The sequence below is a fragment of the Stegodyphus dumicola genome, chromosome 10 (assembly GCF_044657685.1).
Source record: "Stegodyphus dumicola isolate Sdum_Otavi_A_Nest chromosome 10, ASM4465768v1".
In the NCBI taxonomy this organism is placed as follows: Eukaryota; Metazoa; Arthropoda; class Arachnida; order Araneae; family Eresidae; genus Stegodyphus; species Stegodyphus dumicola.
The window spans coordinates 84,354,523-84,378,704 of record NC_140777.1 but is presented as its reverse complement, the minus strand read 5'-3'; the positions used below and the strand labels follow the sequence as shown (position 1 = coordinate 84,378,704).

At 30.6% G+C, this 24,182-nt stretch overlaps 1 protein-coding gene across 10 annotated transcripts in view; it reads right to left on the bottom strand.

Moving 5' to 3' along the window:
- The window catches only part of polybromo (protein), a 174,135-nt gene that overhangs the window by 83,225 nt on the left and 66,728 nt on the right, over window positions 1–24,182 (bottom strand). For all 10 annotated transcript variants that reach the window (XM_085825181.1, XM_085825188.1, XM_085825183.1 and 7 more), the window contains 9 exons: window positions 20,890–20,959; window positions 19,694–19,792; window positions 14,948–15,013; window positions 13,147–13,311; window positions 9,251–9,382; window positions 7,139–7,323; window positions 4,150–4,179; window positions 761–887; window positions 187–354 (listed from right to left, as the gene is read on the bottom strand). In XM_085825181.1, coding sequence (XP_085681307.1) covers window positions 187–354; window positions 761–887; window positions 4,150–4,179; window positions 7,139–7,323; window positions 9,251–9,382; window positions 13,147–13,311; window positions 14,948–15,013; window positions 19,694–19,792; window positions 20,890–20,959 — 1,042 coding nt within the window. The remainder of the gene's footprint in view (window positions 1–186; window positions 355–760; window positions 888–4,149; window positions 4,180–7,138; window positions 7,324–9,250; window positions 9,383–13,146; window positions 13,312–14,947; window positions 15,014–19,693; window positions 19,793–20,889; window positions 20,960–24,182) is intronic.

Genomic DNA, 24,182 nt, shown 5'->3' with positions numbered 1-24,182 from the left:
AGCTCTAATAAAATAACAGGAATAATTACTTCAAGAAAAAGAGAGGATAGAAATATAAGATCATTTGAACAATAAACTAAAATATTTAAAAATAAGGCTGAACTTTCTTACAACTACATACATGTAAAAACTGTCTAAATTGATCTCAACTAATAAAATAACTTCAAAGATTTAATGACCGCTCACCTTATAAATCTGCGAATCAGGCTCATTATATTTACAAGCATTATCAAACATTAACACAAAATCTGAAAGCATATCTTCTAATGTTTCATATTGTCCAGATTTCAGTTTGGCACCAATTTTGTCAAGGTCTATAGGTCTTTTGATAACCTCATAATAGTCAGGATAGTCCTATAATAATGCAATAAACTGTTAAATTCTTTAAATTAAAATCTGGAAAGAAAATAGTTAATTTTATCTAAAGTTACTGAAACTTGCTAGTCAATGGATATGAATTTTGACAAAAAACTTCACAATGGACAATTTCATAAAGGATAGTAAAGTCTTTAGTTATATGCAAAAAAAATCTACCTTAAACATTCCTTCTTTACCTGAGAATATAAAAATTACATTCAAATATCTAGTACTCCATACATTTTGAAAATTTATTAGTTATAATATTTAACACCATTATATTAAAAAATTTTACAAAATAAATACAATAAAAATAAAAAAGTACTTATTATTTTCAGATATGCCGATAGTTAATAACAACATTAAGTTTAAACAAAAAAGCAAAAGAAACAAAAGTACTTACTGTTTTCGATGGCAGTTTATTGAATATTACAGACAGTTTTCTTCCTCTGTTGTCAGTATATTCTTTGACAGTGTCATAAAATGTCTTTAGTTTTTGTTTTATGCCAGTGAAAACTGTGTTTTTATGCCTAGAATTTTAATCAATCAAAACAAAAATAATTACCAATAGCTAAAATATTTAAATTAATTTTCTGAAATAATCCAAATTTAAATGTCAGAAGAATTTTTTCACAAATTTAAATGATGAAGTATCTGACATACAGAACTCTTTTTGAACAATTACAGCAAATTAAACATAGTTTTAAACATAAGCAGACAAAATAAAAATTTTATATTTCCCTATGATTAAAAACTCAATACCCAATTAAAGAAATTCAGAAGGAAAAAAATAGAAAACAGAATTAGAAAAGAAAATACAAACAAAAATAAGAGATAAATTTATATGAAATTATTTAATGTTATATTATGCATGATAAACAGCAGATATAGTACATTTTTCCCCAAATAAAAAGATTAAATAAAATCCTTAATTCATTTAGCAAAAATATACATAATGTATAACAATTTTTTAGAAATTTTTGAGCAAAACAACTCTGAAAGTTAGAAGAGGGACATTTCTATACACTGAGAGACTAAACAACAGTTAATATATTACATGCATAACTAATATACTGGACACTAATCACCAAATGACTCTTCAGTCAATAAATTTCTAGCATTCAATATGCAGTAATCGATAATTCATGTTGCTAAATACCGAAGTTTTATTACAATCTCTGAATTAAGCATGATAATCAGCAGCAGCAAGAGGTAAATATCAAAGACCATGCAGAAATTTTGTTTTCTCAGTTGTATTTCATTACATCATGTCAATATTAGATCATGTTACATAATATTATATACTATGTTTTGTATTCAGAGTTTATTGTAATAACGGTTATGAAGAAATTTCCACATACATAAAATAGTGAACATGCAAATGCTATGAACATTAACACCAAATTACCAAGCTGAGATGCAAGAAACTATCCATTTGGAGTCAATTAATTACTGCATTCTATCCTACACCATCCAATTGAACAAACATTATGAAATTACTGCATGTTTCAGTGCAGGTCAAACACAAAACATCTGTGAGAGGACTACTTTTTGCCACATATTCTTCTGCATATATTTAGTATTCAATGACCTGAAACTGTCATTTCTTTGACATTATTACAGTGCTCTGAAACTAGAATTAGCCCTAAAACATCAGGAAAAGACAGTCAAACAACAGAGAGATTTAGGTAATATGATCCAACAAGAAAAGATTTCGGCTATTTTGTGCTGAAAAGTGCTTCATAGTGTGGAGTGGATTCCATGAAGCTAGACTCTTCCAAGTCTGCAAGAAACACTTGAGACTGGAAAGAGTTCAGCTCTAGTGCACAATGTGTTTATGTGGTCTGTGTATGATCCTCTAGGCATATGAAACCAACTCCTGACAGGTTTGAACTATTAAACTATTCTGCAGTTTGTCTGCTCTTTGTGAACAACCTGACAATGATGGCAGTATTCCAACAAAACAACATCATTCATTTCTCACTGCAAGAACGTAGGTCAAACAGCATTTCATTTTGGTCCTTGCACTCCACTGATAAGAAATGCAACTCTCTGGGAACAAGACCATAATCAATAAACATAGCACCATAAAATTTAGTATAATTATTATCTGTAATGAGTTTTGTGAATGATTATCCTTTATACCTGTGATTTGTTGACTCCCTGACCATTCTATGAAGCTCACTGATGCGCTGAAGAAAGATTAACCCATTCCATGACTTCTGGCTTCTCCGTATACAAATCACGTTGCTCTCAAATCACATTGCTGCAATATGCACATTACTAGTGTTACAGCGCCACCTATTGGCAACTTCTTGTACTAATTTTTTTTTTTTTTTTTTTTTGTGTAATAAATCTCGGGCACATGATCTGAAGTGTCTGTTTTTAAAATTTCATCCCATTATGACCCATACTACAACACTCTGCACAGGCCTCTGAGTTGGGTAAGTTTAATTTGGATAACCCTGTATATGCCAATGTTGACATACATATTTAAAAATAATTAATAACATCATTTGGAAATGGATTCTCTGTCACATCAAATACACACAAACAGATGAGGCAATCATATTTTAAATACAGTATTTTCCTACACAACAGATATGGTTACATTATAAAAAGAGTAGCGTATGATTACTATTTTATAACTGACAGATCTAAATATATGCTTTTAGATATTTTTATTTAATAGCTCCTTTTGAGTACGACTAAAAATATCCACTAAAAGTATTAAATAAATGCACTGCAAATCATAAAAAAATACATATACTTAACATAAATTTATGAAATGAAGGTATACTCAACAACAACTGTTATAAGACATAAATTTGAAAGGTTGAAGCCATTGATTTTCGGTAGTGAATGTCTGGTGGTATATTTCAATAAGATTGCAAGTGACTGCATGATAACATTTCATTACCCATTTGCCAGACATACTGCAACTGAAATTGCATAGAATATAAATACTCATTAACGGCTCATTATTGTTCTCCAGTAGTCATAAGAAATTGTAAACTTAGACTGAAGCAAACAAGTGAGCAATACCTAAGATCACATTCCAAGGCTTCCCTGATTTGATGCCACAACATATAGAAGCTCTTATTGCCACTCAGCAGCTTCACAGAATACTGATTTTATGTACTTAATATAGTTCTATTGGTTTAAAACTTGAATCATTTGGATTACCATTAATAAAATATGGCAAAATTTTCTTTTTAAATTCGAAAACTCCTTCATGATGCTGAAATTTTTACAAACATGAATGCATTTTAAAAAGAAATGTTCTGAAGAAAGCACAAAACCATAATGACAGTCCATTAAAAGCTAACAGATGAAACAAATTAACCAAAACCGAAATTCCTACATAAATAAAAGCCCAGATATGAAAACATAAATGAATTATAAAATGTATTCCGAAATCTCAAATGAGTACAAAATTATTTTTAAAAGAAATTAATAAGCATGAAATGATTTTCTTAGTTATATGCATTTCTATATCCACTGTTAAAAATGAAGTGGATATTATGATAAAAGAGACATCTTCTATAACCAAAAATATTTTAATGAAGTGGTAAACATAATAATTATTTGGTTAGTAAAACTAAAAATATAAAAAGCTTTTAATTATTAATACCAGCCAATATTAAAAATAAGTTTAAAAATAGAGTAAGAAATAATTTACAACACTCTAAATTTTATTTTGCCTCATTTAAAGAAATTATTCATAAAAAATTAGTTAAAAAAGAAAAAAAAAAGCATCGAAATGAAAAAATATGTTATTGGTTTACATACAACTCTTCTTTAGCAAACTCCTTTATCACTCTGAAAAAAAAGATAAAAAAAATATCAAGCATGAAATAAAAATAAAGAAATTAAAAAAAAAGAAGGGAAATTAACAATTTAAATAAAACCAAACACAACTTAACACCTATCTTTTAACTATACAATAAATATAACTAGATATGATGTAAAATTAAAATTTTGAAAAAAAAAATATTCAAAAATTTAACTGATGTCCAATTTTTAGGAATGACATTAAGAAATAACAGTGAAATAGAAAGAAAAGATATTTATTTGAGGAGACCTAAAAACAATCACCAGTATGGAGCAAGGGGGGGGGGAAGAAGAAAAAAAAAGAACCCACAATTCAATAAATAACATAAACTCCAAATAAGATCCCTCCCCAATACAAAGAAATGCTTAAATTATGATAAAAGAAAATTTGAAAAGGAGATTCACATAAATGTCAGCAGTATGCCCTCCAAGCATCCCCAACATTTCAGAGTAAAAATGATTTTTTTTTTTTTTTTTTTTTTAATTTTGACTTAAAAGCAGTGCAAAATTGGTGGAAATCAGATTCTCCATTTCCAGTCCTATTTAGAGATAATTACTATTTTGGAAAACAAAGCACTTTTGGTTAAGAAGCAAATGAAAATCTGGTGATAACAATTATTTTACTTTGCTAAAAAAATGTTTCTTTCTTTAAAAAAATTCAAAACAAAGTAATTATATTTGGTGAGGGAAAAATACATTATAAAATGAATACTTCAACAAATGAAATAAGCACTAATGACCATTTTGCGTGCAAAAAATGACAATTTCTTCCATTTAATTTTAGCAAAAATGTCATTTTTTAAAGACACGATTTTTCCAATTCCTCAAAAAGAAAATGTGTATCTATCTGCATGTCATTTTCTACAGAATTAATATTGTTCCTAAGCCTAATACAAATTTTTATTTGTCAGTGTGTCAAATATACACCTACTCTACACATTTATTTAAATGTGAGTTATACTTTTAATTTTAATAATTGATTTTCCTTTAAATGGCAAGTTTGTTGTTTTTTTTTATATTCATATTATTTCTATTAAATCATTATAATAATTATAGATATGATAGTTTCACTGATCCTTTTCCTGGTTTACTTGGAATGATGAAAGAAAAAGAATGAAGTTAAGTAGGATAGAGCTTCTAGTTAACCAATTTGAAGCTAAATAAATACGATTACTTGGATGGAACTATCATTCTAATTATTCAAAGTTAATGCTCACTGCTGTAACTTCCTGTAACAAAATTTTGCCTTTCTTAATGTTATACACATATATATACCAATTAATGCTTCAGATAGCCATAACTGACACTCCAAGCTCAGGTGAAGTCCAAGATAATCAATACAAATCTCAGGTGTTTTGCCTAATAGATTAATCAAAACCTAGAACACAAAACCTAAATTCTCTTTTAAGTTAAACTTAATTTCCTCCCCCCCCTAAGTTAAACGGCCCACCAGCGGCCGAGCGGTAAAGTCGCTGAACACTGGTAGTTCGGTCCGAGGTTCGAATCCCGCGAACGGGCTGGCTGCATGGGCGTTTTCCCCATGTGTAACGTGTATACGAGCCAGTTTCCCTTAGAAAGTCCTCCACGAAAGGCATCCCTTCCCTTAGGCAGATAGCCCTAGTGTGCTTTGCCATAATTAAATACACCACACCACCACCTTTTAAGTTAAACAATTACCATTCAGCTTGGGTTTCAAACTGAAAAGAAATTTCACAAACCAAGCTTAAATATGAAAATGGATTTTCTATAAATCAGTTTTTAGGTATGCTTTTAAAAATAATTAATATAGAATGACAGCTTGCTGTGCTTAAATGTAAAATTTCTAACAAATATAAATACCAAAATATACAGAATTTTTCATAAAATTCCAAAACCTCTTATTTTACATATTCCAAAATAAATGAGATTTAGAAATCATTCTTTTATATAATACTCTGATAAGAAAATGTACAATTAAATACATCAAATAAATTTACAAAATGTAATTTCGTTTAACAGTTGTAGGGTTTTTTTTAATTTGCATAACAAATTTATTTTAAGTTTACCTGTTCTCAACTTTTCAAACTTCCTCTCACATTCTCTCGCCAGGATGTAAATTTAAAGTTAAGTGAAGTGCTATTTAAACATGTGACTATCTCAGTTTTATTCAGAGCGTGTTTCGCTAGCCTAGCGCACATTTCGTTGTTATTTTTGCAGTAACTCGAGTTAGGCCCTTTGACCGTTTTCAGTTTAGTATCACACTGGTTAGATCTCAGTGAGTCCATCTCTTAGTAGAAATTTTGAAATGTGTTCTTGCACTCGTTTTATTTTTCAGATTTGATTTTGTATTCTTGTCTACGTTTAAGTTATTGCTGCAAGTGAACGGTGTTTTTGTAAAGCACAAAGTCCGTGCTGTCTGTTATTTTAGTTTGAGTTAATACAGGATTCTTTTCACCTTCTTCTGTGCTGGTATTTATTTCCCGCCTGTACGAGAATTCGCCAGGTTCATCGTAGGATCTAAGTTAATGCATGTGGACAGTTAGAGATAGATCTTACACAGTTACTTCTCAAACAGAGGAGGGGATATTTAATTAAAAATTACAGACTAGAAATAAAAACTCACTAAAGTAACAATGACATACATTTACACAACAGCTTGCATTATACATGTCTTACTGCTATTTACACCTCAAAAAACAAAAAAAAAAGAAAGAAAGAAAGAAAAGCATGACACATTCTTTCTCCAGAATTATATGGCATTTTAACAAAATAATCTGTTTCAAATTTGGAAATACAAATAATTTACCTTGGACATCAGTTTTATTTTTGAATTATGTGCTCTTTTTTACTTCACTGAAAGCCAGTCTAACTTTGGCTTACATTCAAGTGCTATTCAAAATTATGCAGAATTGTGTGGGGGGAGTGCAGGTTTCTATGTATAACTTTTCCAATAAAAATACAACGATACCTTTTCACAGGCATACGAATCTTGGGAGTTTCAGTGACACTGCCACCAAGTTCTTGTATTTTTGCATTTAAAACATTTTCAAGAGTCTCAGCATCTTGGTATATTTGTGAACCTTCTTCATTATAATGTTTGCAATTAGCAAACATTAGTCTGAAGTCAGCAATCAAATTCTCTTCATTCGTGTACTGAAAAACAAAACAAAAATTTTTAAAATGGATACATGAATAGTTAGTTATTCTAAACAATCAAGAAACATAATACCATGAAAAAATTTTGCTTTTAGAAATCAGTTCAATTCAGTATGACAAAAAAAAAAAAAAAAAAAAAAAAAAAAAAAAAAAAAAAAAAGGCTTATAATTTTCAAAGCAAATTAATATGGAATGCATCATTAGGAAAAAAAAAAAAAAAAAAAAACACATTCCCTGTTTCACATTATACCTAAACTCACAGGACCACATGAATATTTAATGCACATTTACATTGCATAAATCAATAAAAAGGTATAAAAAGGAATTGCATATAATGTCTATCTAGAGTCATAACTAACATTTAAGTCACCAAAATACAATAGAAGGTAAGTATAAAAGCAGTCCCTGGTTTTATGTTGGGGAACTAATCAGTGTTCCATAAACACATGCAGACACAGTCGTGACAAGCTGAGATCAAGTGAATTTATAAGAAATTTTTATTAGTTTTTGAATCGTTTAATGAACTTACTTTAGAAAAGACTTAAACAGTATTTTTACATAATTTAACTCTGTTATTTTTGGTAAAGATTGTAAAATGATATAATTTGTTTTGTATTTTTATTTTTGCTTTGTATGTGAAGATAAGTTGTATTTTGAGTTAAAGCAAACAGATGGCAGCTGTAGAGTGAAAAAGAAACTCATGTTTGGATTCCTTTCATGATACTGGCATATTAACATGTCTTAAAATTTTGGGACAGTGAAAAGTCTTGAAAAATAATAAAATTTTTATTTTTTGAAGTGTGTTTGTTCCATGCTGTGATATAAATCTAAATGTTAAAAAATGTATCAACCTTATTCATTTTTCTATTGTATAAGCACAGCCTTTGGTATTCTTCAATACTACCCAGGTAAGCCAGTCAGCCCCCCCCCTGCTGAATTGCTGTATGCCTTGAATGAGTGAAAAACGTTTTTACTTGTAAAATTTGTTTTTATTCTGAAACTCTTTACGTCAGTAAACATTCTTGTTTCTAAATATTAAAATTTATTTTGGTTTCTTACTGTGTGTCGCAAATCAAAATTACTTTCGTTTTGAGTATATGCTTGCTCCCAGAATTTCCTAGATTAACATCTTAAGATGTCTTACTGGAATATTTTGATAAAATTTTGCAAGAGATGCTGATGCATGCTAAACTTTCCAAAACAAGTAGTGTTGTGATCTGCAGGCAGTTTTCTGAACAAAACGGATAGGATGACCTGAGTTCAACAATCGGCATTTTTGCAAGTGGGAGGGGGGCAGGCCCATATCTTTCATTCTATTTGACTGATGAATTTCAACTTTCATTTTTCATAAGTCGCACTTTCAGGATATGAAAATTCAGGATATGTGTTAAGATTTACATATAGCTTTGTTTTAACATACGAATTTAGCACAAAATTGAACCTTCCTGAAGTGACACGCCAATTTTTTTCCATATTTCAATTCTATTCTGGCATAATGACACATGCAAAGAGAGGAGGGGGTAACTTCAGTTGATTTCTCAAGAGTTAGCAGAAAACACTCCAGAGTGGCTTTTGTTGTAGTAGGGTACAATCATTAGCAGATGCTTTTGAAACTGATATAGCTGATTTAGGCTCACTAAAAACTATACGAGGAATAAAAATATTGAAACATATGTATGACTAAAATTTTTTCTCTTAGTTTAAATAACGTATAGACTTACAATTTATAAATGTTGTGAAACGTGGATTAACTGAAAATTGTTAAACACCACAACAGCTAATGTGCATAATAGAACAGCAAAGTCTTAAGATTGTCAAAAGCTGTGGAAAGAATTACACTCACAGATAATAACATCATATCTAAGAGCAATTCTGGTATATAAGAGTGATTATCAAAAAACAGATAAAATAGTAACTTTTTCACCTTTTCAGATTTTATGTTACTGTCAATAGTCTTCATGTCTATAGGGTTAGTTATAATTTCATAATAATCAGGGTAGTCCTTTTTGGATGGCTTTTCCATAAAAACAGAGATTAGCGGGCGTCCTTCTTCATCCTAGGGGGGGGAAACAAAACATATAGACAAATAAAGGTGTTATAAAAAAACTTGATCTGATACAATACAGTTAAAAGCCAATCAATTAACAGATTTTATGTACGAAGGTCAGGTTTAAACTTCCAGAACTTTTTATCCAGAACTTTTAAAAGAAAGAACAAGCAAACAAAAAGTAGTAGTTATGGGCACAAAATTATTCTCTAAAAATTGAAGCTTATACCTCCACATTTATTTTTTACCATGCATAGGTTTATAGAGCCAATTACTTTAAACGGAACTTGTAATGCTGTAAAATATATATATTTACATTAGGATGAACAATGCTTTCCTAAAGTAAAGAACAATAAAAGTAACATTGATAATAATGGTAAATTAAAATTCCTTTATTTTTCTGTGCACAGACTGAATGCAATTAAAAAAGTTACTGCATTAAACAAATACTAAATTTTGATTAAATTAATCTGTAGGCATAATTGACAAAGTGTTGATTGCATGAAAGAAGAAAAAAAAAAAAGCATCATATTTTAACAGAAAGACAAATGAGAATCCATATCTTAGATAAATATGAAGCAGGTCTTCAGATTCAGGAATTAAATTATAACACCTTCTACAGTACTGAATCTGGAATTATCTAAAATTTGGACCTCAAGATCACCAGGAATCTTGTCCCCTTTTTTTAGAAAAAATTTTTAATGCTTTATGCTTGCGCATTTGATATTTTTTCATAATAAAACAACATATGAAGACATCCTTGATTTACTTTATTCATCCACTTAATGCAACTTCATTACCAACTCATCACTTTCACTCAATTTTAAATACGATTTCCGCAAAATAAAACAACTGACAACTCACCTTTTTGCACTTAAACAGTGCCTATCTCTTCTTAGGGCAATGACCTCGTCTTCCACCCCTTCCTTGACCACTCCATGGCTCTCAGCTAGTGCTTTGTTACAAACCTCACTATCTTTCTCAAAGACTGACAAGTGAGTCGCTCTTCTACCCCATCAGCTGTTCTAGTCACCATAGCAACCATTCATGCTACTCGCGTGCCCAGTTGTTAACTCTTTCTCCTTCCGACTACTATGCTCACTCTTATTCAACTTATTATTATTTATTATTTTCTATTAACAATGATGTGGAGGTAAATGCATTTATTTGCAAAGGTACTCCATAACAAAACTCTTTGGCCAACATGTGAAGGATTTTAAATTTCACTTTGACACTGACACCAACTGCGAATCAGTAGCACAAAGGGCGTTAGCCCAGAAGGGCTATTAATTTTGTTTTGGCATTTTGCGTTGAAAACTTTAAATGTCGGTTCACTTTTCAAACTGTTGCCATCAAATATTACAGCACTGTATTATATTTAAAGAAATTAAATAATGAAGAATCTGCATAAATAAATGTATGTTTCTTGTTTTGTGATAAAACGACAGTACCTAGAGCCATCAAATTTTGAATAACGTATGTTTCCACATGAATATCGGCATCTGGAAGCCCGAATTTTGAATTTGTTTTTTTATCTACTTCCTATTTTGTAAAACTTTGTAGCAAATTTTTGATTACTAAACTCAACAATTTCAAAGCGAGCAATGGCAACACTGTACGAGAAAAAACATTTTTATCTCTAGCGCGAGAGTCTGTGTATCAGAAATTCTAAAGATATGCTCATTTTAAAATTATTTCAATATTGCTGTTGAACTGAATTTTATGGTTAAGCGCGAAGAACATGATATTTAATAAATATAGGTAACCGACAAAATGTTAGAAAAATGACCTTTTGTGCATAATGTCAAATCTGAAGGCTTTCAGATTTTTTTATTTTACATATTATTTTCATCACCACATAACTATAAACACAGTGCAGCTGAGAAAGAACTCATACAGTGATGTCTAAAGAATATTTTTATTTATTTACTTTTTAAATATTAGTAATTGAATGCCAAGGAGCATGGTAATCATTTCTGTTGACATCACACTTGGCAATGATTACGGACTTCAACTAACTTCATTGTGCAGTGTTAACGAGGAGAAATTTAACAAAAATTTCCTTCTATATGGTGGAAAAAAATTAATGATATTTATCAGCAAAACGATTTATAAGCCAAAGATAGTACTATTTGAATTGAAAATAACTCATTTGTTTGTCACTCAGTTATGCTTAGGACTGGTACCAGAGCTGGTACAATTTAACCGGGAGGCAGAATTTAAGCAATTTTTTTTTAATTTAATTTATAGAAGCATCAAGCAATAAGAGATGGCAAAATCTTTAGGGAAAACCTCTCGGCACAAAATATTTAAAGGAGGCTGCTTGGCAGTGTTCATATCCACAGAGACTGCACCATGTCATAATGCTTAGTGCCAGCCTTGATAAGCTTCAAGTATACGTGGGGAATTTATTAATTTGGGACTAAAAATTGCCTTGAGCGTTTGCTGCAAATAGACATAAGTATAATAATAACTAAACAAATATAACTCAGGCTTAACTTTATCTCTGTGCCACAGAAATATGATAAAATTTAGTGGCACAACATGTCTTTAGTCGCTAATCTCATGATACATTGGCAATAGTGCATAGCAGATGCTAGGTAAATTTTTTATGATGAGTGAATTTGAGGTTTTCAGACATCGTAAACAAAAAGTGAAATTTTCCAATTAATGGCATTTGTGAAGAAGTATTAATAAATGAAGATGATATAGGAGTTTTCCATTTGTGATTATTAGTATCATTTGTGATGACAATACTCCGGTCATCAATTAGCTAACAGAAGGCTAAATCTCTAATAGCACATTTTTAAATCCAGGAAATAATACTACTGATAGAAAAGAAAATAACACAAAGATTGTTGAGAATGAAAAAAAATCAACTGGTAATTCAATGGGAATTCTAAATGAGGCAATTACAGGACCTAAACAATAAAACATTATAAGTGAGCAAGAAATTGTGTCTATCTGTAAAATTAATGAGAAAGTGTTAGCACAAAAAACAAAGCAACTTATATCACTTCCACTGGGAAGAAAGAAATTTAATAAGGGGGGTTAAATTCTGATAAATGCTTTACTATTACATAAATCACTATTTCAGACTTTTTTATTTTATAATTTCTACATGTTGTCTTACTAGATTTAAAGTGGTAATCTAATATTCGGAATCGCCAAAGTCTCAACAAGTCTCTGCATTATTTTATTATAAGAAAACATTTGTTATTCATATACAATATCTGGCAGAAGTAATGCCCCCTTCTATAGAAGCAAAGTATAAAGTGAATAAAATAGTCAATGATTAAGATATCTGTGCAATAAACAAACTCCATAACTTCTAACACATGATTTGAAATACAAAATCTGGGAAATTTTTGCTGAAAGCTGACATTGATGTCATTTGAGGCTTGCTTAAGTATAGTTTGTTAGGACCATGAATATCACACAAGATGGGACACATTTGAACATTTCAGCTAAAACACAGTACAATGTGTTTCGTTATTACATGTTTATGAATTACTAAAAATCTGCAGAACTCTGTAATGAAAGATTTGGTTTATGTTACTAACTCATGAAAAGACATTACTCCTGTTAGATCCTGTACAGCACATGAAAAATCAAAAACACTAGGAAATGTGATTAATTATACTCTTAAAAGTTTAATTCAATGAAAACTTTTCTATGGAAAAGAAAGTCTACTGTAAAAATTCCTATACAGAAAAGAGATTAAAAAGTAATATACTTAGTAAGCATACCAAAATATTACCATAAAAACTTACTGTATAATCATGTAGAGTTTTGTATAAAATTTTAGCCTTCTTTTTAAGACTAGGATCACCATCTAAACTTCTTCTCATCTTCTTTATTTCAGGCAATGGTGTTATAACTAATTTCTTAGCTTTTCGTTTTGAAGCTCGGTCCTCATCATCATCACTTTCAGAATCCTACAATAAGAAATTTTATAATAAAAAATATATTCAAAATCTTTTCCTCCTTTCCTTTTAAGATTGTAAAACTTTTCAAATTAGCATTACTCTTCACTTATCCCCCCCCCAACAGCAGAAAAATCAATCAAAATACATCAAAGATTTTTATTTCTTCATTCCTCAGACATAAGCATATTTATATTTCATGCATATCTCTACTTTTACTGCTTGCAACAATTGTATCAATTAATTTTATAAAGTATAATATATATTTTTTCCTTTTTTTAAATTATTATTATTATTATGGTACAAGACACAGCAGCAAAAAAATGGCTTACTGTAATCGCTCTAAGTTACATAATAACTGCATTCAATAAACCTTTACATAACTTGAATTTGCAAATTGTTAAGTATAATTTTGTAAGAAACTGCAATACCTATTATTATTCTTACATAGATATAAACATGCATTTACATTATTTACACATTATTATTCTATACACGAAACAACATACAGTAGTATTTGTTCAGATATAAACTAAAAAATATAACAATATAGAAACAAACTGAAATAATGATTTTAAAATTTAAAAAAAAAATTATGACAGCTAATTTGGCTATGTAGTGGGAGAGTCAGCAATGACAGCGGATAGTTGTAAACATAAATTCTGCTCACAGTCAATTTCTATTCCTCATGATGTTGAAGGTTGGAGTAGTCAGGATCATCGGAGTTGTCATCGTTAGCAAGTCATATGCATTTTACTTGCAGATTCAGTACCTGCACCCGCTGTCTCACCCATGACTTTGTTGCTCTATAGATATGTACATTTCTTGAAATGCATGAATCACAACTCTAAAAATGATGATTTAATTTCCAAATTTTACTGCAATAGCACATGCCTTCAAATACCATTTACTAGGCATACTCCAAATGCATAAACATATGTCTGAATACCAGATGAATATACATAACTTCTCCATACAAGAACATCTGTTCATCCACAATGCAATAAAGAGCACCTTTTATGTGATTTCAAACTGCAGCACTGAGAGGTAAGGTCACAGCAGAATGATTATGAAAATCCTATGTAGTAATTTGCAAGTAAACTGTACAATCTTTAATCTCCATCTCTAAAATAAGAATGAAGTCATTTGCAGTTTATTTACTCTGGCTGTATAAATTCAGATTTATTTAATCTCATTTTATCAGTTTCTTGGTTGCTCAATCAAATTAGCGAGTCAGTTGCATTTCTATTTCTCTTCTGTGATATCAATACTTTACACAAACCCTCATGGTTAACCAGTAGACATTCAACTGCACATTAATTACTCTGACTATACAGTTAAAATTTCAGATTCCAACTATCACACATAATTCCACAGACTCAACTTTTTATGTTCACTCATTCTAAAGTAGTAATAAAGCATTTTTATCTTCCCTTTCATAATGTTGATCATATGCGCCTACGTCATATAAGCAAGTGAACTTGGTGAAGTTTGGTTATACAGTACACTCATGCATATCAAAAATATTTTTAAAAAATTCACTTATTAGTTATAAGTATTTTTATACTTTGGCAACATAGCCAAAAGAAAAATTTAAAAATATACAAAAAAATTATTATAATTTTTGTCAATCATAATAAATTGATACCTTCATGTGCAAATTAATTAATTCCCTTGCTTTTGCTTGCATTATCTTCTGAAGCTTCACAGCATCCTAGCAAGTAAAAAAATAAATAAATATGTTATAAAACATATTAAAAAGACATCTGATAAATGTATGGATATAAAAAAAAATTATCCTAGAAATAGTAATTTTTCATAGCATATCAAACTAAACTGCATCATTTGAAATGAATCAGTACCATAAGATCTTACATAATACTGCAGGCAGACACATTTCAGCCAATCACTGAATCAAATTTCATCTGAAACTGAAAACTTGTTGAAACTCTCCTTTGCTTCTCCTGAATGGTTCTGCTCTATATCATTCATTGTGTTCCAAAAATGAAGGATGCAGACTGCATGCATGATAATACATGAATCAGAATATCCGTCTCAAGGATTATTTTATATAAAAAATTCTGTGGTTATCTACAGTATGTTTGTCTGTAAGTTTCATCCTTCAACTATGCAAATGTTATATTTAGGAAAAGGATATCCGTTAAATCACTGAAAAAGTGATGGTACCTAAAATTCGTTGGTATAATATTAACATGGATGGTACTAGACGCATAAATAAATAAAAAATAGTATCTACTCAAATTATTATCTGAAAACTCTGAATCATAACTGTGTAGTGAAGGAACTGTGCGACTTACCTAACATAATTTAAGTTATGAACTATTCTGAGAATCAATTAACTCAATCAATGCAAATTCACAAAAAAATTTAACCCGAAAAATAAAGAGGTAAAAAATCTTTGCTGGCGCTTGGGCAAACATAATGCTATTTCTCAAATTAATCAATTATTTCAATTCACACATATTCATGAATTCTTATAATTTAGTCAAGAACAACAAAGTTCAATTCCATTAATTTACAAACTCACCAACACCAGAGAAGAAATACTTATGCAACAATCAATCAATTTCCCATAAATAATAAATTCAAGGAGTTTAAATACATTGCTGACACCTACTAATCATTTCAAATTAACAATAAACATTCAAATAATTATATTAAATGGTTAGTACATTAAATTAAAAGGATGCATTATGAAACCCATAAAAATATTAACAATAACCCAAGTGAAGTCTCCATGTCTTCTAAAAAGACTTACAACACAAACAAATGGAATGACCAGACAAACCAACAGTAAGAATTAACTCAAAATAATGCATATGAACATAAAATATATACGGTGAAAATTGTTTAACACGAAACTGAGCAGACAGAAATATTTTTTTGTGTTAAAAGAATTTCGTGTTAAAGGATATTGAAAGAAAAATATATATTTAACAAAATTAAGTTTATAAGCGTTTATTTTATTTACATAGCTATGTATATATGCATGTATTTAATAAAAATCAATGAAACAAAGATATCCACAAGAACTTAATGAAATTTAATGCAAAATTTTTAAGTCTTTTGAAAAATACTTATTGAGTTTTTAGAAAATAATCTGATATTTTTCTTTGCACTGTCCTTTTTAGTATCAAATTGTTCAATGTCGTCCATTTTGCTATTCATTTCATTCACCATTGGAATGTGCGTCTAAATAACTACACATACTTTTTGTGATGTTCCTCACTTCGGATGATGTGGGAACAGGAGCTGAATTATTCATTTCATTTTTGTCTGCATTAATGATATTTTTTTAGCTTTGAACAAACTCCAAAATGTCTTTGTCTGTCATAATTGGGGCTGTATACACATAATAATCAACTACTGCAGCGAATTCTTCCGATAATACAGTAAGACAGTCCTTTAACGCAGAAACTTTCTTAAACATTTCATTAAGTGTCAGCTCGTTCAATATCCTCTTCTCCATTTCTTTTGGAGCCAAAGAATCTGATACTATAGAGAATCGTGCATGACAAAAACAATTTTCATTCATCCTTGGAGTTACTGAATTCCACACAAAGTGCAACATATGAAGAGACAGAAACATGCAGAGTGCCACATATGAACTAAATTCACTGATTTTTACTCACAGTGCGAAGTACTTGTCACCAAATTCCAAAGCCAACTGATGAGAAATGAGATGTCCGCATGGTGTTTGTAGGAATTTGGAAGGTGAAAGTAACTTAGGTAAAACAAAACTGGCTCGTGTCACAGGCTATCCCGAGGGTATTTTAAAGACAAGTTAGCCTCCTTTCTACGAAAAATGTGAAACCACCTCTCTTTCATTTCACACCTCGCTTAAATCTCACCTGCGAGGCGGTGTTTTCCGTATTTTGTTCATTCCCAGAAAGGATATCTTTTCATGTTAAGCAATTTTTATTTCGTGTTAAGAGAAACAAAATGAATGAAAATATATAGTAGTTTGTCGGGACTGTTGTATTGTTTTATGTTAACCGATATTTCGTCTCAAGCATTTTCGCGTTAAAAGTATTTCACTGTATATCAAAAACATTTATTAAATTACTGGAATATCATAAATTAAGACAGCTGGCCAGACTACCCTTACATCCAATAGTAAATAACATTCCAATCATATTTTTTGAAGCATCATTTATCAAAATTAGATTACCAAATTAACATAATAAATGATTATTTTGATTGTTCTAGAACATTAAATTAGTTGTTTAAAATAGATCTCACCCAAAAAAAAAAAAAAAAAAAAAAAAAAAAAAATTCTATGAAATTTCAGTCTTAGCTTAAATGCTGAAAAGCAATTATCAATTGATGTAAGAGATTACAATTAACAGAATTACACATTTTATAAATACTAATTTTAAAGTCACTTTACGGCATAATTCATTTTTACTATTATCAAATTAGAAATACACTTCTACCAGTCATGCAAGATAAATTAAAATTACTCCAACTTGAGAAATCACTACAATAGTAAGAATAAAAACATAAGATAACTCATAGGACTTCCGCAATCCTTCGAACACAAGAAACTCCTGCATATTGGTGACATCATCGGAGGATTACATTATCGAACGCCTGAATTAATCCTTCGCCAATCCACACATAATACTAGATAAATGAACTCTTGCAGAAAACATCAAGGAAGAAACCCAAAATAACAAGAATTCTGAAGTAATGGAAAGCAGATGAATGAAGAAACTGTAACCGACAGTCTCGGAAAAACTAAGATAAGTCAGCACTCACAAGGTGAAGTCCATTTTCCTACTAACTGCTGGGTATGAAGCAAGGATATTTAAATGCTGGATTAATGACCGAGTTCACAACAGTTTCCTGTGAAGGTATGGTGAAACATAAGAGAAATACTATTATCTCATACAAAAATGGGATTTTCAGAAACACCAGATGCTGGATACTGATAAAAATATTGAAGTGCAGGATGAAGTAGAAAACGTCAGATCTAAATCTTGCAGTAAATTGCTATATCGTTTCAAAAAAAAATTGGCCGCCCTTCCTAAGCAAGTTATCGTGCCTCCCCCCCCCAGCCAGTTAGGAACCTCAGTGAGGCAGCGCATGTTCCCGGCCCATCAGTAGAAAAGAAACGCAGCCCCAGCCCGCTTGTAGAGACAAGTCTGCAGCAAGACAAGCTGACCACAGAAACTCTTTTTCGGACCAACTACTAAAACCTCAATCCAACTGACTCAAGCCCCAAAGAAAACTCGGCTTCTCCACCCACCCAAAACTATAGGCTTAAAAATTACATATAATATTAAACTTGACCAAGCCGAGAATTTCCCTTTTTTATTTTGTTGTTAAAACTTCACTCCCTTCAACAAAGAGATAAATAGATAGATGAGATAAAAGAGATGAATAGATAAATAGAAATGCAGACCTCAGATGGACAGCTGAAACCAGTGAGTCGGCCAAATGAGTAAGAAATAAAATTCAACCATGGTTATCAAGTGGAAAACCAGAGATACAATCAAAGCTGCCCCAAAAATAAGAAATTTACACCCTTTTGTCCCTTCCATTCAAAAGATGGTTTGGTTTATATAACTATGGCAAAGCACACAAGGGCTATCTGCCTAAGGGAAGGGATGACTTCGTGGAGGACTTTTTAAGTGAACTGGCTCGTATACAAATTACACATGGGGCAAACCACGAAAACGCCCATGTAGCCAGCCTGTTCACGGGATTCGAACCTTGGACCGAACTTCTAGTGTTCAGCGACTTTACCGCTCGGCCGGTGGTGGGCCTTCCATTTGAAAGAACCCATTTATTCAGCACTTACGGCATTCACAAAGAAAAGTGAAGCAAAGATGCCAATTAAATCTTCTTTTAAAACCCAGTAAACAAAACCCTGCAGCAACAGCTCTCTGTTATCATAAATGCCATTCACAATCAGCTGGGGAACACTAAGAACCTCCGCTTCCGCCAGATGTTCCAAAAGAAACACTCCCTGCCTTTGTTAGAAAGTCTGACCATAGAAAAACTGTTAAAAAAAATATATATCCACTCCACTCTTTACAATTTCAATTAAATAAAATACCTAAATAGTGATTAATTAAATAACATAAGCACAAAAAAATTTGTGACAAAACATTAAATATGCCAGCATTATCTATAACTAATGATTAAAAAAGTTATTTGTGTCATCTCTAATCCAATCTTAAATTATTACATATACACATATAATATCAACAAAAATGAATAACAGATTATATTTTTTTTTAATAACTGAAAAATTATACCTAAGAAATAAATGAATATCAAATTTTAAAACAAAATTAAATTCATACAAACACAGATGAAACACATTTTAAAATACACACAGAAATAACAGGTCAAAATGTCTTACTTTAAAAAGCTTTGAGTCAGGACGATTATATTTCTTAGCATTTTCAAACATAAGATTCATATCATCAACAACATCATACAGACTAGTATACTGCTTCGACTAAAATGAAAAGATTTAAATAAGAAATAGTACAATAAACTAAGATCCTTTATAAAACACTTCATAAAAAGTAAAAAAAAAACTTATTTAGTAAAGAAAAAATATACTTAAAGAGTTGAATGACCATATACAGTAATATAAAATATCAATTGTACATTTTTAAATGATATTGATTAACACTTTAGCGACCGATCGGCTATTAATTGCCTTTTTATAGCCAACGTCTACTGACTGATAACCTATTAATCGACTTTTTATCAGTAAAGTCTACCGACCGATTGTCTGCTAATCGGCTTTTCTTTGCCAACGTCTACCGATCGATAGCCTATTAAAACCTAAAAATAGCCTATTAATCAGTAGCCATAGGGATAAACAATTGTCATATGTTATATCATCTGATTTTTATTAGTAGTATTGAGATACATTGCTCACTTGCGTTAAGTGCATTGCTTCGTAAAACTTACACTGCTTTTAAAAAAATTACTGTTCACGATGAGCAAAAAAAATGGTACCGGAGAGTTTTATTTAGACGATTTATCAGATTGTCCTGACAGTTATTCAGTACAGGGAGAATCTGTGGCTGAGCGCGCAGATCGGATGTGCGTATGCTGTTGAACCGCTATTGGTCGGTAAATTGTTAATGGACTAATATCTCATATGTGCACAAGAATATAAATATATAAAAATGTGTTCAATATTTGTGAACTAAATTCAGCTACCATTACTAAAACAACAGCATTTAAATCTGTTCAAAATAAATTTAAGTATTTTTTTCACCATACATATGATTTTATGATGCTTTTGGCAGATATTTTCCTAAATACATATTTTTTTATTTAAAGCAATAACTAAGATATATTTTTAAATGTCAAAGGTTAAAAAAAACTGTTTCCAAAATTTATAAAATGAAAACAAGGGTGATTTAATTCTTTGACTTCTACACTGGCAATATACCAAAATCAATTCAGGCATACTTAAGCACAGGAGGGATCTCTGTGCGATAAAAGTAAATATGATTTTTAAAACTTTTATGCCCTTATATAAATAAGGAAGCACAAGAAAGGAAGAACAACATATGAAATACTAATTCAACTTACCTTAACTTTTGTCCTTATTTTAAACAAGGACATGGGTTGCTTTATTTCTTTATAATAATCAGGATATGACCTAAAATTACAATTGCAGCATAAATATATATTCAGATAAATAACTGATAAGAATGTTTTACATCAAGCTATAACCTGTATTCAATTTTTAAAAAAATTTGCTTGTTTGAAGAAACATATATCGACTTGAATTTAACAAATATTTTGACATTTGCATTTTTGTAACTAAACAGGGGGAAATGTTTTTAAAATAATGCAGATGTATTGTAGGGTTAACCTTAATTTTACTTACAATTTTTTTTTTTTTTTTTTTGAATTCTCTTATTTCCCCTTGGATTTCCAGGATTCACCAGGATGCAAATTAAGTAGGTGAACAAGAGTATTTAAATGGTGGAAACGAAAAGATTAGACAGAATGTAATTTCGCTATTGAAGTGAAAGTTTGCTATTTTGTCCTCCAGCTGTTAATCTTAGCAGTGGCTATGCAGTCTGGTCATCTAGTTAGTATATTGCCAGTGTAGGTTTCTGACCCAGCCTTTTACATTAAATTGTGTAGTCTAGCACTATAATTCTCACCTCATCTTTAGTTCTCACCACAAGTAGTTGGTGCTACTGTACACACGTTAAGTCCATGTCTTTCTATTAAAGAGTTGTGATTATAAGAAGGGCTTTTAACCCTTCTCCTGTTGTGTTTATCTTCACACCTGTGCGACAAGTCACCAGGTTTGGCACTGAGATCTAAGGCCTCATTCAATTGAAACAAAATTCAAATGTGGGTAACATAATCTAAGACTACACATTCAATAAAATAAGAATTAAGTTGGCTCAGTTATTTTACTAGCAAGTAAGTTTAAAGAATCGGCTAGTGAGATGCCAAAGGCAGAATATCATTTAAAATACAGTTGGCAAAAAACTCTCCTTCTGGGATTCAAAACCGTCAGCTTAAATACAATCACAGCTAATTTGCATAATGCTAATTTGGTGAGGAATACAGGTAACAGTAATGGAGGACATAGGCACCATTCCCTTACCATAACGATTCACTGGTTTAGCACCATGTCCGCCAATGGTGAGTAATACAGAAGGAAGAAGTTATAGTAAAGATCTAAAGGTTAATCCCGAACTTACAATTATAGAAAAGTGTCAAGTTGAAAGAAGTGCCTGGCCAAGATGAATTGAACCTTAATGAAGATGATATTGAAAGTAGTTTTGATCCTGGAAAACATGACCAAAAAATGAAAGAGCTTTTTGATTATGATTATTATGCTATCCAAGAAGAAGAATGTTCAAAATTTCCATATGATGAGGAACTCGATAACAAAGATTGGGACTATTGGATTGGACCAAGTAAAAGTGATGAGTGTGGTGAAGAACAGCTTAAAGAAAGTGCTTCTGAATGATCAGATGTTGAGGTTTCAAATTCTAAAAGTTATTCTAAGTCAGAGTTTGAAAAAGAAACAATTGTGCCAACTCGCACAGGAAGGATAAAAGTTAAAAAGAAATCCTTATTTACTAAAGTAATTTCTAAACCTAAACTAGTTTGTGATCCAGATGGGAAAACATTTGATGACTATTTGGTTGAGTCCTATAGAATAAATTATAAAGGTATAATTAGTGATATGCCAGTCAGATTCGAATATAAGAAGGTACATAGTGCCAAATAACTTTGGGCTGGCTGTTGATGAAGTCTTAAATAGTTATGTTTGTATTCATGATTAAATGTTTTTTGTTTTTTTATACTGTTTTAGTCGATTTCAAGTAAAGTACTTTTTTTTACACTGTTTGAGCACCCACTTGATTGGGCAGGTGCGAGGCACTAGCGTCCTCTATGAAACAAGAGGACACCAACACCAATGAAATGCAAGGGAAAAAACAGTAAAATGGACCATGCAAAATAATTATTATTATTAGATTGTAATTCAAAATGGATCATGCGCGGAATGGTTTAAAAATAAGGCAAAAATCTTTAGAACAGTTTCGTAAGTTACATGAAAGATATAGTTGTACTGGATTACTCTGAATAAAAATGTTTAAAAAGCAATAGTTTATTTGATGTTTGACGGCGAATAATAAAAGAAAAGAAGCCACAATCCTCGGTCATAATAACCAGCAAGTTTACAGAATCGGCTAGTGAGATTCCAAAGGCAGAATATCGTTTTAAATAGAGCTGGCAAAAAAACTAACAGCAAATGAAAGTTCCAGAAGCTCTTTCCTTCTGCAATTCAAAAGCCTCAGCTTGAATATAATCACAGCTAATTTGCATTCTGGTGAGGAATATAGAAGGAAGAAGTTCTAGTAATGATCAAAATCACAATAACTAATTAGTAGGCATAACATACTTCACAGGTGTAGAAAAAAATTAAATAAAAATATTGATTAATTAAATGTTGGTCAGATCTCTATGCTTATACAGGAAAAGGTGTTAGATTTGCAGCTCCTCAAGTGTCTCAACAATCATTTATTAATTAATTTTCTAGAATCTTTTTCATCAAATAAGTTTAAAAGTTTCACAATCCTAAAATAGAAGCTCTCGGTTTTCTGTATTTGAGGTCCAATAAATAATAATTATTATTATAATAAAAGAGAATTGCTTAGAATAAAGAAAATTTATTCATATTTAAAAAGTTACACATATAACCCTTTCTATTGCCCCTCATATACGGAATTATATTTAAAATGTTAAGCACGTCCCACTGACAGTTTTTACTAACCGCACCAAATAGAAGAACAAAAACAATTCCTCCATTACAAATAGCAAACTTATTGTCAGTGATATGAGACAAAAAAATAGAGAATTCCATGAAACATTAAAAAATTCTCACGCAAAATGTTTTTAAGACATAAAGATTTCAGATCGCATCAAAAATAAAAATCCTTTCACAAGCATTCAATAATAATACAACAGTGAACTTTAAAAAATTAAACATAATAATTTATTAGTTATTTTTTCTCATAGCCTCTATTACGACTAACTTAACATTAATTATGGGCTTACTATTTTTCCAAACTGGAGTATAAATAAATTGCATCATTAGCACCCCTCCCCTAAAAAACTTTGATAAAAATAAGATTTATTCCCATTAATAAATTTTTGCAGTTATAAAACAATTTTTTTTTTTATAAATGACAGAAAAATAACTGCAACATATCGCTAAAAAAATAATAGTGTAATGTAGCAATACAAAATGGGGAAGGGAATGCACACAAAAAAAAAGCAAAACCAAGCAGCAAGAAAAGAGCAGAAAAATACAGAAATTAAAGCATGCACAAACTCAATGCCTTTTT